An 18,674-nucleotide genomic window follows, 5' to 3' on the forward strand; every position below is an offset into this window, starting at 1 on the left:
AGAAAAGTTGAGGGTGAAGTAAACAGAAAGGATGGGTCACTGAGCTGTGTCAGATACAACATGCTGAAATAAGCACTGTGATAAGCACACTCAGATGCACTGTATATTTACTGACATTTATTATGAAAGGGTTCAAAGGAAGTGATCTGTGCCTGTCCTCCTTTCAGGTGACAGGAAGCTCACAATGAAGACAAAATACTTTAAACTGTGGAGATAAACCAAGATTTGTTCTGGGCAGACGACGAACTGCACAGCTACGGTGCATGACCTTTGACCTTTGCAGCTGTCTGTGTGCCTCAGGCTGATCGGGGAGCTGACAGGACGCTTTATACAAACTGCAGTCAGGGTTTAGGTTCTCCACCCAGGACTCCATCCCTCCATCAGCAGCCCGAGTCTCTGAGGACCTCTGCTGGAGAAGGTGAGGGATTACAGCTGCCACTACGTCACACCAGAAGCTGCAGATTCAAAACGTTCCTCATATTTTCATTGGTTAATACTCATTCTGAAGTTCTTTCCTGCTCCAGCTTATTGGAGAAACTGATTGTTGATTAAAATTTCAAATCAGACGTAGAAAAAAGGGGATTTTTTTTCTCCCTCATGTTTACACATTAGCAGTGGAGGTGCTGCCTCCTGGTGGTCATCGGCCGTCTGAGCTTTGTGGAGGTTTTTCTAATGGCCATCACCACGAGGACACATGAACTTTACATCAAACCACAAAAGAAATGATCCTTGTGTCCAAAGGAGCACATTTGAATAATAACTTTATTTGTATGAGACTCGTGCAGACTGGATGAGTCACACAGGTTTAAATGAAGCATAAATCATCTTCTCTTCATCTTTTAGTACAAATACATCTGCTGATCAACAAGAACTCCAGAATATTCCAGCAACACAAAGAAAACTTCCATGTTTGCCTCTTGTATAAAAAATCTATAAAAATAAATGAATATGCATCCATCCATTCGCTTCTGCTTTTCCTTTTCAGGGTCGCGGGGGGCGCTGGAGCCTATCCCAGCTGTCATAGGGCGAGAGGCGGGGTACGCCCTGGACAGGTCGCCAGTCTGTCGCAGGGCTAACACACAGGGACAGACAACCATTCACTCCCGCACTCACACCTATGGGCAATTTGGATTAATCAGTTAACCTATAAATGAATAATTATGCTAAATTAGCTGAAGCATGAATAGACACATTTAGAAGTGAGGAAACCCTCTTCCTCTCTTTCTTTCTCCCTTTCCCATCCTCCAGTCATGTCTGTAATAACTTAAAATCAAATCAAATTAATAAATAATAGTAACAAAGGTTAATCAAATGGACCAATACGGGAAGGCCGTGATGATCCACGTGGTAAAGTAAATCCGTTGGGCATCTTTCTCGGCCTTCACACAAGAATTCTGATGCTGAAGAACCAAACGGGACAGGCAACAAAAAAAAGAAAGAAGAAGAAGAAGTGATGACTCAAACGCTCAGATTACAGAGGACCAAAAGTGCCAAAATAAACAATACATATATAAATATTAAAAATAAATAAAGTTAAAAACAAAAGTTTCATTCTGTAGAACATAAAATGAAATTCACATATTTAAACACTGATTTACTTTTTGGTCATTACTTATAATTTCCCCTCAATAATTTCCATTTAAAACATTTAACATTAACATTTGTATCCAGTCCTTTTTCATTATTAACCCTTTATTGACCGGCCCTTCAAATTTACCTGTGAAATGGGCCCGCCGGTGGGCCCATGGTCAATAAAGGGTTAATTATATTTCAACTTTAATCATTCCCAAAAATTTTACTTATATTTTTAAAATTTACTTTAATCCATTATTTTTTATATTAGTAACTTTATTTTTTCATTTTAATTTTATTTTCACCCTTATTTTTTGTTTCTCTATTTATAAATTATTTAAATTGTTTGGTTTGTATATTTTGATTATGTTTTTACTCATTAATTTTCTTATTACTTCTCCATTCCCTTTTATGTTAAACTTTTATTTGTTCGTTTGCACGTTATTTATGTTTATTGACTGTCTTTTTTAAGGATTCACTTTAGCTTTTATTTTGAAAGAGACCGAGGCAGAGAGCAGCACAGAGAGATGACAAAGATGGCAGGATATAAACCAGACCTGATGAACTCGCCCGATCGTTCATCTGGTTTCTGCACCTGTGACTGCAGACGGGGACAAAAGAAGCTCGACATGGACGGTATTTAAACTTGTATTTATTATTTTGATCATGAGAAACAGAATCAAGGACAGGTACAGGAGAAAAGGTTTCTGTGAACAGAGAATCAAACAGCAGGAGGCAGAAAGAGAAACCACAGCAAACGATAAAAAGGAAGAATACAAAAAAAAGAAAAGAAAAGAGGGCTTCATGTTGGGGGGGGGTTACATTCCTCTGGGCCAAACACAGTCATGAAACTAAAGGAACCTGCCCAGGTGTGCTGAGGGTGGGGGAGAAAAGGGTGAGACGTGAAATGAAGCTGGTAGGTTAATGCCCATGCATCGCACGCCCCGGCCGGGCACGCCACTGTAATAATATATATGTGTGATATATATACGCTTCAGATTTATGAAAGGATTTCCAAAATACACGGGAAATATCTACGTAGGAAAACAGACTGTACAAAACAAGAAGAATAACTCTGTATAAACATTAAACCCTGTCATGTGTATCAATATATCCTGTATACACTGTAGTCTTTTGGTCTGTAGTAAAGAGTACTAAAGTGAACCCACAGTATAAGACGACACCACGCACCCAAATATACATTCATGTCTCACTCGGCCACCGGGGGGCGTCGCTGAGCTACGTGGGAAACAAAAGTCAAAGTTCACGCCTGAAAGAACCGTCTATTGCACTCAAACGGAGCGAGTCTCCAAAAACACGGCGAAGAAGAGTCAGAGAAACCTGTACCGCGTCTCAGCTTATCAGGATGTTTATTTATAACCACATTTTTTTTTCTTTTTTTTCTTATTTTAAAACAGGAACAAGAAAAACAACACAACCAATCAGAAGTCAAGAAACTGTTTGGACTCTTCCGCTCACTTCCTGCTAGAGCAGCTTTGCATGATTTACACTTCAAAATAATCTTTATTTATCTTGTACCAGATCTGTTCATAACAAGCCACCTTAGCCCCGCCCATTCTAGGCAGGGTTCTTTCGATTGGCTGCCGCTGTAACGCTTATCAAACGTGGTAAAGTTTCAATTAATTACCTTAACACACGTTGACGTTAAATCCATACGATCAGTCTTATGTTTGAAAACTGCCACAGCAGGCGTCAGCAGGCTTCCAGAAGCTGGCCAATCAGAAGAGAGGAGGCTTTTAAAGAGAGAGGAGCTGAAACTGGATCCAGTTTCAGCTCCTCTCTCTAAACTGAACATGTTTAAAGATTATTAAAGCTCCAAGAATAAAAATATAGGAGGTGGAAACGAGCAGAAGAGGTACCTTTTTAACGATAAAGTACCTGAAGAGTAAAGCTCTGACCGACAGCAGGTGTGCTAAATAATTACATTTTTAAATTTGCTCTAAAACAAAACTTTCACAGAAAGACAAAAACATGACAGCTGAGGATTAATCAGCTGTCAGCGCGGCTTGGTTTGAACACGTCGTAACTTCAACGCAGCTTCATTCGTGCACAAAAAAAAAAAAAAAAGAAGAAAGAGAAGTGAAGGTGACGGTAAAGTCGTGAAGATGAGAAGCAGGACAGTCGCTGCAGAAACCCCCACGCTCACCTCCATCTTCCCACATTTACCCGAAATAAGCAACAGTGCGAGGCGAACCTTGGAAACACACCGGATTAGATTTTATTTGAAGAAACAGAAAGAGAAGAGATGAAGATGATGCTGCCGCCAGAAAAGATATCTCCTTTTTATGGAATCAACCTTTCCAAACATTTACTGAACCAGGATGTGAAGACTGTGGCGATGAAGAACGTCTCGATCGACACAGCAAGGAGCACTCTGATTTCAGGTTAGTTTTTACCGCTTTAAAGTTTCTTCTCATTTGAACCATTTTCTTAAAGCTTGTTCTTAATTTGTTTTTTATTGTTTTAAGATAAATTTAAGTGCATTTTATCTCTTTAATCTTGCTTGTTTTTCATTTTCGGAGCGCTCAGAGAAACAGAGCGCCGTCTGAAGCGACCGTCTTTACGCCGGTGCTTGCATTTCTACAGCGCCCGTTTGTTTCTACTTCTAAACCTGAAGCAGCTTTCCTATTGAACACAAACATGAACATGCTAAAGTGAAGGTCAAAGGTCAAAACCTGCAGCCAGACCCTTTAAAGTGACCGGACTGGCTGCTGAGCTCCCCTCGCCCACTAGGGGGCTCCAAAAACGCGCCCAACTGTGTCTGAACTCCCTGAAGACGCTTACCTCTGATTATCCTCACAAATATAAAAACATTTCCTGCTATAAAACTTTTGGCATTTTGGGCACTTGTTTAAAAAAGAGAAGTCAGGTTAAAGTTAGTGTGAATGTGAAACAGTGCTGAGAGCTGGGCGGGGCCTCAAAGGGCCCGACAGAAAAACCAACAGAGAGCAGGAGCTAAGAGGCAGGAGGCGGTACACATTCATTTACAGGTGTGTTCACACCTGCAGGGGGAGGAGCTGCCAGACATTGGGAGAGCAGGGGTCAGAGGTCAAGTGAGTGTTAGTGGAGTCCATGAGAAGAGTTCACAGGGCTGAAGACACGCCCCGACAGGTGTGCGACAGGTGTGTGTGTGTAAGAGCTCTGAGTAACGGGCTCGACTCAAACAGGAAGTCATGTGAAGCCAGCGCACGGGAAAAAAACAAAACTATAAATGTGTTGCATCGTGTGTCATTTTTACAGCACCAGTGTGGATTCATCCGCCGCTGAAAGTAGTCCCCAGCGAACGCGTTTTAAAACTGAACGTTTTGAGGCAGAATCAAAATCAGAGAGGAGGCGTGTCCTCCGTGTTTCTGATCTGATTGGTCCACAGACTAACCTGCCGTGAGTCGAGCCCTTCGGAGCCGTGAGACGAGCTGGCTGGCGGTGTGTGTGTGAACTCTGTACATGTGTGTGTGTCCCGCGCCCTCACAGCGGCCCGTGCTGGGCCTCGTACTTGGCGAGGATGTTCTTGGTGCGCCCGAGCTCTTTCCGCAGATCGGCCACTTCCTGCCTCAGAGCAGAGTTCTCCTTCTCCAGGAAGCTGGCCCGGATGGCGATCTGGTTTTCCTTGAGGCGTCTGGCGTCCCGGGAGCGCTTAGCAGCCAAATTGTTCTTCCTGCGCCGGGCCCAGTATTTGTCATCCTGCTCGAAGAAGAGCAGAAAACAGGAAGGATTACTTCAGAGAAAGATGGAAGAACAGCTACGATGTATTTACTGATTCATAAAAATAATAATCAGCTTTTTAGCACGTTCAAATTTTGCCTCCCTGAACCTCCCCTCACCCCCACCGCCGCCCCTCCCTGGGCCTGGTGCTGCTGGAGGTTTCTTCCTGTTAAAAGGGAGTTTTTCCTTCCCACTGTTGCCGAGTACTCGCTCATACCGGGCCATCAGATTGTCGGGGTTTACTTTGCTGTATAAAGAGCTGCTGTGATTTAATGACACTGGATTGATGTTGTGGTACAAAGTGAAACTTCTACATGTCGTTGTTGCAGAAACTCACAAGAAATAAAAACCCCTAAAATTCTTCATATCAAACAAGGTGGTAAACTGTAATGACCTGCCTCCATCTCACTCTAATCCTGCATCCACGAATCCTCTCTGAGCTCCACGTTCAGCATCCTTCATCCAGCACAGCTACCCTCCCTCCTCTGCACATGTGCAAACCATCTCAGCCTCTCTGACTCTGATATTTCTGATCTTGACCACGTGAACGTCTCAAAGGTCGTGAGCACACAAAGCAGGAGGAAGCGTAAACGGTGAGTTTTGTGTGCTTATCTGAATAAAAGACGTCCTGAGTCCTTGTCTCTGTTTGAAGGACCGAGTGTGGATGAATAAACGCCGCGCACGTTTCCTCCTGCGCTCGCACACAGAGCCGTGTTTCATTTGAACAAATTAAAAGCCAAATCCTCTGAGCCTGACCTCACAGCAACGTCTCCGCTCCCTCATTCACTCGAACATAAGCCTCTTAACCCCGAGACCTCTGCCAGCCAATAGGAGAGCAAGAAGCCAGCTCGTTCTGTCCCAGCATGCTGTGCAGCTTTAAGCCGCGCCGACTAATCAGCCCTAATGGATCTGCCGGCCTGCAGGAATTCACATCACGTCCAGGAGAACCGGAGGACGAGTTCCTCTGCTGCTTCACTCAAACATCTGAACTCTGACCTGAGGCGCTTCGTCTCATGTAACCGATTCCACATAATCATATAACTCAGTCAAACTGAAGCCTTCTGACGATAAAACCTTTTCATTCATGCTGAACTTCTGCTGCTTATTATTCTCCAACCCTCTCTGAACACTGCCACCCTCAGGTCAGACTGGGAATTACAGCGAAATCTGAGCCGCTCATCGGGACAGAACCAACTCCAAGTTACCTTCATTTCGTCCGGGATGAAGACCTTTCGAGCCTTCTTGATCATCGGCTGCGGTTTCAGCTCCTCGGCCGAGAACTTGCGCTTGCGTGGGTCGAAGATCTCCTGACCCGGGACGCTGGACAGAGCCAGGTCAGCCGGGTCGGGCTCGTAGCTGACGGGGACCTGGATGGAGTCTGGGTCGATGGGGCTGGGGGTGTTTCTGGAGTTTGGGAGGCCTGAAAGAGAAACAGAGGACGGTTCAGACTGGGAGTCATGTGACTAACGAGTAACACAGAGGGAGACACGAGCAGACAGTTTGACTCTCGTTTGACCTGTGAAAGAATCTAAGAATTAGATGATGATGTTCATATTTTGCATTCTGATGTTGCTTCATGTTCAGTTTCTTCAGTCACACTGTGTCACCCATGACCCCCAATAACTAATGAAGTCTGTGGTGCTGGTGTAAGTGACTGGGCTGATCAGACTCACTGGGTTCAAACTGGTCCTGAGGAGATGACACACTGACTCCATTTATGAAACGTGTAATTTCTGCCCCACAAAAGAGTCACAGTAACAAACGGCTCCTGCTCGAGTGTGGTGAAGTGTAACGGCTTCACTTCCTGTTAGGAGTCATGTGACTGCAGATAACGCGAGGCAAAGGTTCTGAATATAACTCACTGCTTTCTTATCTGATGTGGGCGGGGCCTAAAGCCAACAGCTGCAGATAAAACAGACTGAGCAAGTGAAATATGAAGATGCAGCTGTAGCTGCTCTTTACTATAGAACAGAGAGAGAACTCATACACGTGTGTTTATTAGGGGTGCAACGATACTCGTATCGATATTGAACCGTTCGATACAGTGCTTTCGGTTCGGTCCGCATGTGTATCGATCAATACAACATTTTTAATTTATTTTATCAACTTTCCTTCTGATGATGCTGTCTGTGTTGAGAGCTCAGTGGATCTGCGTTCGACTACTCCGCCTAGGCTGCACTGTCGAGCGCAGATCCACTGAGCGCAGCGCAAGCTAGCAAGACAGAAGTTAAGCTCATTGCAACATGGCAAATTGAACCTCCCCCACCCTCATTCAGATCTGGCTTTTGGAACTATTTTGGTCTTCATGTGAAGTATGACCCTGATGGTAAGCGCGTCATGGACAAAAGTAAAACAGTATGTCGGATGTGCCACGCAATGCTCAATTACATGGGTGGGAACTACTGCGTTAGCGCAGTTTGCTCGTTAATGTGTTGACCCCGTCCAGCCCCACGCACGGGGCGATCCGCGGTAGCTCGTTAACGGAGATTTGCCGTGTTGTGGCGTTAATGTCATTTCAGATTAACGCTGACAGCACTAGTGGGAACACAATGAATATGACTGTACATTTACTCCGACATCATCCTAGTGCAAAGACAAGTGGAAGCAGACAAAAACAACAAGCACGCATGCTACAAACTTTACCCGAGTCATTTAGACAGCCGTTAGCACGTGATTCTCCTTATGGGGACCTGATATGTTTAATATGCTGCTGAGAGTATACCCCAGAAGAAGCGTATAGTATAGCTTTTATTTTGGAAACTCTCTTTTCCAAAGATGAGGGATTTCTCCATCAGATTTATTTTTTTATTACTTTGTTGTTTCAGCAACATTACATTTAAAAACTGTACTTTTGAGTTAAAATATATATTTATAATTTTAATAAATGACAAATTAAAGAAGCATGAACATTTTTTTGTATCGAAAAAATATCGAACCGTGTCACCAAAGTACCGAACCGAACCGTGAATTTTGTGTATTGTTGCACCCCTAGTGTTTATGTCTGTGTTCAGGATTCTGAGCTGCAGTGTCGAGCTGTGGCCACCAGGTGGGGACAAACCGCCAGAGAGCGAGTACGCTGCAGCGATAGGCAGGAAATATTTCACCATAAAAATGGGGCTCGATGTGTTTCGTGACTGATGCATTTCAGTCTCTGATGCTCAGCCATGATCTGATAATCGCCTCGCTGTCTGCTCCGCGCTCTGTGGGCAGCAGAGGAGCCGGGAAACGTGGGCACACTAACCCGGTGAAAATAGGAAAAAATGAGAATATATAACAGCGAGCTCCCTTTGATGAGGAGACGAGTGCAGAGGATGGAGGAAGAGCTCAGAGTGATCACGTCTTCTCTGCACACGACAAAGTTTCAGCCTCCTCAGTTACAGTTCTTCTTCTTTTATCCGACGTTTCTGTTGTTGTGATAAAAATGTTCAGCAGGTTGAAGCTGCTTCAGTTTCCTTTTCTTCCTTTTCCACAGCTTCATCAGGAAAACTATCAGCCTCAACAGAGCAGCACCTGAAATCCTGCTCAGCTTCATTAACACGATAACAAAAGCTCAGTCTTACTCACAGATGAAGAAAAATAATAATGTTCTCACCTGTCTGTACGGAAGCCTATTAATGCCACAGAAAGCTTTAAAATATATCTATATGTAAAAAGGTTTGGGTTTTAAAAAGAGAGATTACAGAAGCTGTGATTAAAACTATTTTACTTTTTCCAACATAAACTCAGATTAAATCTGATTAAATTAAGAACTTTTTATTCTGAGTTTGTGGTTTTAAAAGCTGATCTGAGGGCAACAGAAACAAAGAGGATCAGAACCTCAGCTGTTTGTTACTGAATGCAGCAAGTTTAGCTTCAGTGTTTTAATATGAAACTTAACATCTCAATATAACTCCACGCCTCAGACAAACCCACTGTGGATCTGTCACACAGCTTTTCATCTTTTTGGTATTTTTTGCTGCTGCTAACAAACTTCTGTTAAACAGAGAGAACCTCTCAGCTCGGGATCAAGAAGAAGCCCGGCGTGCTCGTGCAACAGCCGCCAACACTGAGCCGCCATTTTCTGAAGATCTGACAGTGTGATTAATGAAGCGGCCACGAGTGAAGGTCCAACACCCCCCACCGGCAACCCACCTGCCTCAGCAGCACTTCTTGGAAGAGGCTGTTTGTTTTTCCTCTCCAGCTGGTCAGAGAGAGAGAGAGAGAGTGTGTGTGTGTGTGTGTGTGTGTGTGTGTGTGTGTGTGTGTGTGTGTGTGTGTGTAACGAGCAGTCAGACCTTAGAACAGAGCCGGATAAAAACCTGGACTTATCCGATGCTCTGATGCCTCCACATTTAACCTGTTTTTCAAGCTGAACCTGTTCAACCTGTGGAGGGTCTCACCTGCTGGCAGGAGCACACCTGGCTCAGAACAATGTCACGTGCAGCCCTCCGTGCTTCTTTAACTGCCCTGAAGGGGGGGGGAGGGGGGGGGGGGGGGGGGAGAAAGGCACTTACAGAAATGAAGCCGGCGTTTGGATGATCCTCGTCAGATGGTGTACGTGCGCTTGCTCACATCGCTCTGATTAAATTGAAAGTGAGCTCCAGCGATCAGCCAAACAGCCCCAAAGAGCAGCTGCTGCGGATGGGGGGGGCTCACTGCCTCAAAGGTGACGCTGACAGGACGCGCTGACACATGCGCGAGCCTCCGTAGCCACTCTGTAGACAGTTTGATGAACGCATCACATGGATGGGCTCAATTTACTCCGAGGCCGCGGCCTTTCACCCGCTGCCATAACAGGACAACCAAACCTGCACTTCCTCTGACGTCCAGCAGAGGCAGCAGCGAGTTGGTGTTACAACAAACACATTTACAGTCAGATACATGAACTGTTTGGTCACCTATAAAGTTTGCATTATTAGGGGCGTGGCCTCTTTGACTGACAGGTGGATGGTGATACAGGTGGCTGTAGCTGCTAGCTTCACCTGAACTGGACCTCTGGACTGTGTTTGTGTCGTTGGAGCCTTTTAAATGACATCATGTGACCAATAACACGGCTGCTGTGAGGTTACTGTAGTAACAGAGCATGGAGGGTGGAGTTAGCTGGTAACCCCGCCCTCCACAGACGGTCTGTCAGTACAGTAACCTCACAGCAGCTCATTTCTAACAGTGAGGGCTGAAAATAAACACCAACAACTTTTTATTTTCAGACTGTGGCGGTGAATCCTCGCCGGGCTCCGCTGAAGCCTGAAGCTAACTCTGTGTTTAAACTCCCACAGAGAAGAACAGACTGAGGCTGTTTGACACACGACTATAATTTGGTGTGATCTGAGAGAAACTCGGTGGTTTCTCCTCCAGGGTTTGCAGCCGTCACATGGCGTCTTTTATCGGAGGCTGCACGCCGCTGCGCTCCGTGTGTCTGTGCGTTCAAACAAAGACTCCAGCTGAGCCTTTGCTCGGGTCCAGATTACACACTTTCTGCTTTTTGGCTTCTTTTGTCCTTTGACCTTCTCTAACAGCTAAAACATGTTTGTCTGGACGGCAGACGAAGGCTGGGGGGATTTTAGTGAAACTGAAAGTTCTCGGATGATTTCTGAAACGCTCGGCAGCAGCTGCAGGTCAAAGCTTTGAGGCGACTCCATGCGACGAGCAGGATGAGGATGTTTGCACTGCTCCTCCTCCTCCCTGTTTGTTTCCACTGAACCCTGCGTGACCCTGCTGGTTCCTGCTTCCTTATCTGCTGCACAGTCACGAGGCCAAGCGGGAATACAAATATGCCAGATTATGCCACAGATTACGCTGCTATTTTTAGACAGAGCCCCAGATTAGCGCCGGCTGAGGAGAAGCTGCGGGGTGCAAGAAAGAGTCAAACCTTACGAGCCGGCGTCGTCAGCGCTGCCAGCTGTTTATGCTGGCATGTTTTGGCGTGAACAGTCTCAAACTTCCAAGTCTTCATTTTCCATTTGAGCGGAAACTTGAACCGTGCGGGCGCCGGCGGGTCACGTGTTTGTCATTTCCACGCTGTTCTCGTCTCCTTTGCTCCTGATGCCTCCTCATCAATTCTGCCTTTCACCACAGAGAAAAACACAGCAAAGTTCAGATCCCGCAGACCGTCCTCATCACCAAGGCAGAGAAAAAACAAAAACACCGGTCGGCTCATCAGGTGGGCGGCTGCGCAAGGGTGAGAAGAGCTCAGGTGTGTTTGGTCGAGAGGTCACATGTGACCTCACAGGTGAGAGAATTCGCTCACGAGGAAAACTCAGAAGTGTCAGATTCATGCTGCGAGGTCAGACTTCCTCTTCAAGAAAACAAGCGCCTCTGACAGCACAGACATGTGACCCCGCGTGTCTGTGTGCGCGAGTGTGTGTGTGTGTGTGTGTGTGGTGGACATGAAATGAGATCACTGGTTCAAGAACATAGTGTTCCCAGCAGCAGAAGCAGACTCCAAACATGTGTTTACATTCACATCCACTAATAATCCTGACACACACACACATGCGCGCACACACACACACACACACACACACACACACACACACACACACACACACACACACACACACACACACACACACACACACACACACAGGTTTGTTTTCATATGATGCTGCTGGGAGAGTTTTTGTGATTTCAAAGCATCAAACGCTCGACGCTGATCGCTTCTTTGATTAAAACCTCAAACAAACAACATTTATGTTTTAAATCTGGGAACTTTATTCCTACAAAGTTTTTTTCATGCAAATCTCAGTTCAGCCTAAATGTCAGAGATGTTTCTCCTCCTAACTTTGCGTCCGTTCCTGGAAACGTGTCAGGATTTTTCCCCTCCACAAGCTTCAGATTGTATTCAAACCTTTACGCTCAGCGTCACGTGACGATCTGTTGCCCGAGTGGAACACACAAAACATCCACTGGAGGATTTTTAATCATTTTAAATGACTTTAAAAGACAAAGTGTTGTAAGACGTTTTAGTTCCAAAATCAAAGAAGAAGAAGAAGAGAGCATCACCAGCAGTGGCGGTCCTAGCCTGTTTGGCGCCCTGGGCGAACACTCCCTTTGCGCGCCCCCACCCCCCCCCCCCACCCCACCCCACCCCACACACACACACACACTTACACACACACACACACACACACATATGAAGAGAGAGAGTATGCATAGTACGCAAACGGCTACCAAACAGACATCATAATTCGTCATACAATGAGAACAGGACAAATCAACAATTGACACTGACTAATTAATATTATATTATTGTATATATTGTTTGGAGTTTAGTCTGTTACTGTTACTATTTTTACCATTTCTTCTTGGAGGAACTGTAACCCACATAATTTCCTTAGGGATTAAGAAAGTATTCTGATTCTTAATGTTTTAGGATACATGACCTGCCATTATCCAATGACACATCTGCTTACCTGTATCTTTTGCTCGTTTCTCCTTGTAGGAGCCATAATTAAATGTATTGAATTTTAATGATCACTGGGTTTTCATTTGTTTGGTTGCTATGGTGATGTGTAACGGGAGTCACGTGGGTGCTAGCGGTGACATTAAGAGGGCGTTGTCAGTCTGTCTTTCACTGGTTTGATTTTGACAGAGAGGAGGGCTGGGTAGCCGTAGTTTTTGTTGACCGCAGCACAACGAGTTTCCCCTTGTTGCATTAGAGCTGTGATGTTTTAAGAGTTTGAATCGCGAGCCGATCACATTGCTCTGTAAACTTTTCAAGCACTTTAATAAACAAGCAAGCAATTCCACCTCTCGCATTATTGCGTGAAGTTGCCAGCGCGTCAGGCAAATAGGCAGGCTCCATCCCCGGCCTCTAGCGACTGTGGAAGTCGCTACACTCCTCCTCTTCTTTTCTCTCTTTTTTTAAACTGAGCACCTGATGCCTTTGAACTTTTCTTGTCCATCTTGGTTTTAATTTTGCACTCCAGTATGAACACCCATCCCCCAACCCGAGGATCACCACAACATAACCTAATAGACCTACACCTTAGTTCACAGATTCGATTTGTCTAAGGTGTATTTCTGGGATTTCGCACAACCCAGGATTCAGATCATGAATGGGCTTGGATTTACAACATTATGAATGAAATGTGCTCTATTTGGGAGCAGCAGGTCTCCCTCCCCTTTCCACGGGTTGTGTGTGAGACTTTAAATCAACAAAATATAAAATATACATTTTAAATTGTTATTGGTCCATTTACCCCGAGTCCTAAATTGTATATTTATTTTTTTACTCTTAAATATTTATTGTTTGTTTACTTGCACTGCTGTAACTGGAGCCTCGTCGTCTCGTCTCTCTATATACTGGACTGTATGTAGCGGAGATGACAGTAAAGTTTACTTTGACTTCAGCAGCGAGCAGGCGCACCGAGGGCTCTCGCGCTCACTTTATAGAATTTCAAAAAAACATCGGTGCAAATTATAAGTCAGTATCATAATGTCTGGTGTTTTCGTGTTGTTGGTTTGTTTTTATTTTGTTTTATTTTGCGAGTTGGTTCTCTGGCTGTCTGGATGCTGCTCCAGCCAGCCAGAGAATCCCCCGCCGCCCCGCCCTCTCCTTACTGTGCAGCAAGCAGCAGGCGCACCTCGCAAACGGAGGGCGCCCTTTAACCGATCGGTGCCTATGCCATCCCTAATATGCGCTGGCATGATGTCGGGGCAGCATGAGTACGAGCAAATTTATTTATTTTTTTTTGCCGATGCCCGTGATGCCGCCCCCACCACGATGCCGCCCCAGGCAACCGCCCGTGTCGCCCGTATCTAAAACCGCTACTGATCACCAGCACGAGCTGGTCTAATTTAAGCTCATTCATGCTCCTCGGCTGCAAAGTGCAAGTGAAGTCGCACATTTCCTCAACAAACAGCGACCCCGCCCCATGGTCGAGGACGCCTGCCGTCTCAAAGGGACAAACGCCTCTCATTCGTTTTCAGTGCGAGACGGAGAAGGAGCGGCTCAGTGACGGTGGCCTGGGTCAAACCTCTGAGTTTGACTGTTTTCACCATCTCAGCCTGTTCGTGATCATGTGTTCATTTCCACATGTTAATGTTCCTCCTCTGTGTGATGTTTCTAGTGGCCTTCTTCAAAGAGGCGTCCCAGGATTGATAACTATTTCTTTTAAATATCTCGTATCTTGGTCAAACTTCTAAAAAACATCCAGAAACTGCACTTTAATGCTGATGAAACTTTTATATAAGAGGATCATCTAAAGAGTGTAAATGTGCTGCTGTGATTGGTCAGCACTGGCCTGGTTCTTACCTTATGATGGTTCTTCAGTCTTTGTAAACAGTTTATTATCCTCCAGACAGATACTTTATTCATCCCCTGCTGGATATCCACAATATATATATAAATATATCTTTTTTAGAGTCCTTCAAGGATCCATACTGGGCTCTGCATTATTTCTGGTTTAAATTCCCATAATTCACTGCTATGCTGATGACACTGTGCTTTACCTGCACCAGGTAATACTCTGGTAATAACCACAGTGATTCATTTGAACAGCTGCAAGTGTTAAAAACATACAAAGTCATAAAGTTAATAAAACCAGGTGTGCTGGTGTTACCTGCTGCTGCCGGGCTGCCGTGCAGGCAGTTCGGGGAGACGACAGTCGTGTGCACAGAGGTGGAGGCGTGGTTGCTAAGGTCAATCACTGAGGGTGCTGGCGTGGGAGGGGCCGGTGTCATGATTGGCGGCTGGCGTGGTGGAGCGTGTGGTGGGTGGTGGTCGTGGTGGTGATGGGAGGGGCTGGAGGGGATCCCGTTCTCAGACAGAAACTCCTCCAGGTCCATGTACTCCAGCTGAAAGGTGTCTCCATCGTAGGGGAGGGTTTTGTCCCACAGCGTGGGGCCCAGGAAGGCCGACTGGGGGGCGCTGCGCTCTTCTTCTAGGTTTTTCTCCTTCTCGTGCTCTTTGCTGAAAGCTGCACAAGAACATGGAGAGAGTGAATCAGTGACAGTGTGCACAAAAACAACTTTTAGAGGTTTACAGTACAGAGCAAAGGTCTGCACTAAAAAAAGCACCAGGTGAGAACTGTGGGATCATCAAAACCGCTCAGAAGAACATCCAAAGGAGAACCTGGAGATCCTCACAGAGATGACAGAGAGCTGCTCAGAGACTGAGCTGAAGGATAAATGTGCTCAAGCTATCTAGAGTTCAACAAACTGTGCTTTAGTGCTGTATTTCAGTGTGTGTTTGCACGTTTCAGTAAACCTGCTCCTCATATTCTGTGAAATACAAAGAAACGAGGAGCGGATCAAGACTATAAATACGAAGAGCAACTGCTGCTCTCAGAATTTGTTCAGATCAGCATTAGTCACTCTGTGAAGGTGTTCTCTGGATCTATAAAAAGATATTTTGGGTTAATCTCTGTGAGCTGGTAGCTGCTGCTTGGTGTTCCACCTTTAAAGCTTTCTGGTATTTATGAAATGACTGAGAACCGTCAAACACATCTGAATTCATTTTAGGACGTTTGCTATGACAGGAAGCTGAAGCTGAACTCACTGACTCTTCTTTCAGCTCCATCGCAGCAGATTGTACCTGAACGTTTTCTAATCTCCCGTTTCAGGATGTTTTCCTGCTGCTCACATGACTCTCGTCTTATTTACCACAAACGATGGTGAAGGTTTGGTTAGGTTTGAACATAAGAAGTGCTTTGTCTGATTACAAGGAAGTCATTATCAAATATCACAGAGCTTTGTTGACCCGTCCACCACCCTGGCATCAGCACCCTGCTCTTCAGAGGCTGGTGTAGAACCAATTTTACTAAAGTTGCACTCACTGAAGTCACAAGTGAGAGTTACAGCTAACTGTGCATCAGGTTAACTCAGCATAATACAACATGGAAATGCGATTACGTGTTTTTAGGCATCTGAACAAAGAAACTGTTTCGAGGGGATAAACAATAGTAAAATAGTCAAAGACCTCTGAGAGCTTGAAAAACTAAAGTTCAACTTTTTTTCATGTGAACATCAAATGAAAAAGTAGAAATCTGAGTCATCGTTCACGGCGTTTCAGGTCTTTGACATCATTTAAAAAACCTCCAAACAGGAAAAGGTTATGCAGATATAATGACGGGGAAGCTGTACTTACTTCATCGCCCTCGGAGCATGACACGTCTCCAGAGCAAAAACTTGTTTAGCAGCCTCAGACCGCCGAGGTCAGGATGGTTCAGCGTGACCACAAGAAATCAAACATGGGCGAGGCGACAGCCTCAAACCTCCAAATACTCCGAACTCTGATGGCCTGAACCAGCAGCTGCACAACGCTCTCAATAAAGTCCTTGTTATTAACCGAGAGGCTGGATAAAGTCCAATCACAGACACCGACTCACACAAAGCCCAACAGAGTCCATCAGGAAGAGCACACACAGGTGCTGCATTACCTGAGCTTCAGTAATAACTTCCTAAAACATCTGAGATGTGAAGAAACAAGAAAACTGAGCTCTGGAATATTTTCTTCTGTGTCTTTATATTAAAGGACGCTTCCAACATGGATTCTAATCGGAATTCTAACAGTGTCAGGTAAACCTGGAGGTCATGACGTCATTTAAAGGAAAATGAAGCCGCCACGGGCTCACCATTCACTGATCGGAGCTCACGTCTACACCTGACGATACAAACTCATAAACATGTCATAAACATCACGTACAGGCCAGAAGAACAGGACCTGTGAATGACTGCGACCGGAGACTTTCACGTGTCTCACGGCGCGTTCACATATTTGACTTTCGGGCAGCTGGCTGCAGAAAAGAAGCATCTGAAGGAGAATATCGATATTTTCCGATCACTCTTCGAATTATGAACGATCAGCCCGAGCCGGGTAACATTCAGACGCTCGTTACGCAACATGAAAAACAGAAGTTCACAGCTGGGCGCAGCACGGGGCCACTTTCCTAAAATCCTCCAAAAATGACACGGAGTCTGGTTGGCAGAAGCGTCCCCGGTTCCTCGCGGGGAATTTGCACTTGTGACCTCCGTGTTTGCGAACTTCTCTGCGTGAGAAGCGAGTCTGACACACACCTCAAGTTAAAATATTGCCACACACACACATAGTCAGAGGTGTGTTTGCAGGTGCTTGTTTGTCACGGTGCGCGTGTGACCTCGGCAGACACGGACTCTTCTTTCTCCTCCTGCTGTGGAAACTTTGCTGCTGACGCACAGTTTAAATGTGACACACACACACACACACACACACACACACACACACACACACACACACACACACACACACACTTCACCTTCGTGCTGCAGCGGCAGCTTCACTGGGTTCTCCAGCAGCGACTTGAGCACTCCGTGCGTGGCCGTGGGCAGGAAGCCCGGGCTGAGCGGGCCGGGGTGTCGGGAAATCTTCTCCATCACGCCTCCTTGCATCGGGACTTCAGTCTGGGGAAACGAGCCGAGCAGAGCCGCAGGTGTGACACGGTAAGGTGAGCGCTGTCCTCGCGTTGTGTCCTCACATCCACGCGGAAAGAAATCCTTTCAGAATAAAAGCTGCTGCTCTCAGCACACACGACCTGCTGCGTGCGCGTGCGGCGGTGCCTGACCGGGCTGCGGACCGAGCACCGAGTCCATGTGTGAGAACGGAGGACTGCTGACGTCAAAGCTGGAGCTATAACCCCGCCCCGCTCTCTCTCTCTCTCTCTCTCTCACACACACACACACCTTTGCTGAGCGTTCTGCGCATGCTTCCTGCGCAGCGACAGCTTCATGTTGAGAATGTTTCCCCTGTTGGAAGTGAAGTGAAACATCTCCGGAACAAATTCTGTGATTTTCTGGAACCTGTGGAAAGTTTTTGCTCTGAAGGTGAAAAAAGAGGGCGGGGTCAGAGCTGAGGTTCACCTGAGGACTTAGGCTGAAAGCAGCTCACTGTCCGATCTGTCAGGAACTACAAGGCGCCCTGTAGGTTTAAGGGAGGTGAAACCCTGCAGTGTTGCTGATGTAATAGTTTTCCTCTTATTTTGCGGTCGCTGACAGCACGGCGACATCCAGCCGACCGCGTGAGTTATGCCTCAGTGGGAAATCTACGTTTAAACTTCCGACCTAACCACAAACCGCTCCTAACGCTTCCACGTCACATGAAATTCACATCCCGAGAAACGTAACTACGGGTCAGGTGGACGCAGCCCGCAGCCACGCCGAATGGCGAGGATGAGATGAAAAAGAGCTTTTATTTGTCAGTTGCAGTTGCCCACAACCGACATGACAGACCTCACCGACCGTACATACAATACACAAACATCACATTGGGGAGACAGGTCAGGCTAGGTAGCAAAGGAAAAAAACAGTGAAATGTGTAACACAAAAGGATATCCAGGAATGCACAGATATCAACACACCATAACACAATAAAACACAGACAAGCAACATGGGAGAGTATTCCAGTGTGTACAGCTGATCTGGGA

The 18,674-nt window shown here is 45.8% G+C and overlaps 1 protein-coding gene across 2 annotated transcripts; it reads right to left on the reverse strand.

Moving 5' to 3' along the window:
* Nucleotides 1-2,204: 2,204 nt before the first annotated feature.
* LOC134633576 (hepatic leukemia factor-like) lies at nucleotides 2,205-17,974 on the reverse strand. 2 transcript variants are annotated; one of them, XM_063482436.1, is made up of 4 exons: nucleotides 17,511-17,974; nucleotides 14,838-15,194; nucleotides 6,501-6,715; nucleotides 2,205-5,277 (listed from the first exon to the last, which is right to left on the reverse strand). In XM_063482436.1, the coding sequence occupies exons 1-4, from the start codon at nucleotides 17,641-17,643 to the stop codon at nucleotides 5,059-5,061; spliced, it is 924 nt and encodes a 307-aa protein (XP_063338506.1). In that variant the 5' UTR covers nucleotides 17,644-17,974; the 3' UTR covers nucleotides 2,205-5,058. The 2 variants fall into 2 exon arrangements, with proteins under 2 accessions (XP_063338506.1, XP_063338507.1); XM_063482437.1 differs by having other exon boundaries at nucleotides 2,205-5,274; nucleotides 17,511-17,965.
* Nucleotides 17,975-18,674: the final 700 nt, after the last annotated feature.

The sequence above is a fragment of the Pelmatolapia mariae genome, linkage group LG8, assembly GCF_036321145.2.
Source record: "Pelmatolapia mariae isolate MD_Pm_ZW linkage group LG8, Pm_UMD_F_2, whole genome shotgun sequence".
Taxonomy (NCBI): Eukaryota; Metazoa; Chordata; class Actinopteri; order Cichliformes; family Cichlidae; genus Pelmatolapia; species Pelmatolapia mariae.

Coding starts and splice junctions, on each gene's coding strand:
- LOC134633576 (XM_063482436.1), bottom strand. CDS start 17,643: ATGCAAGGAGGCGTGATGGAGAAGATTTCCCGACACCCCGGCCCGCTC. Junction 6,716..14,837: donor CGGCAGCCCGGCAGCAGCAG/GTAACACCAGCA, acceptor TTTCTCTTTCAG/GCCTCCCAAACTCCAGAAAC. Junction 5,278..6,500: donor TCATCCCGGACGAAATGAAG/GTAACTTGGAGT, acceptor CTCTTCTTCGAG/CAGGATGACAAATACTGGGC.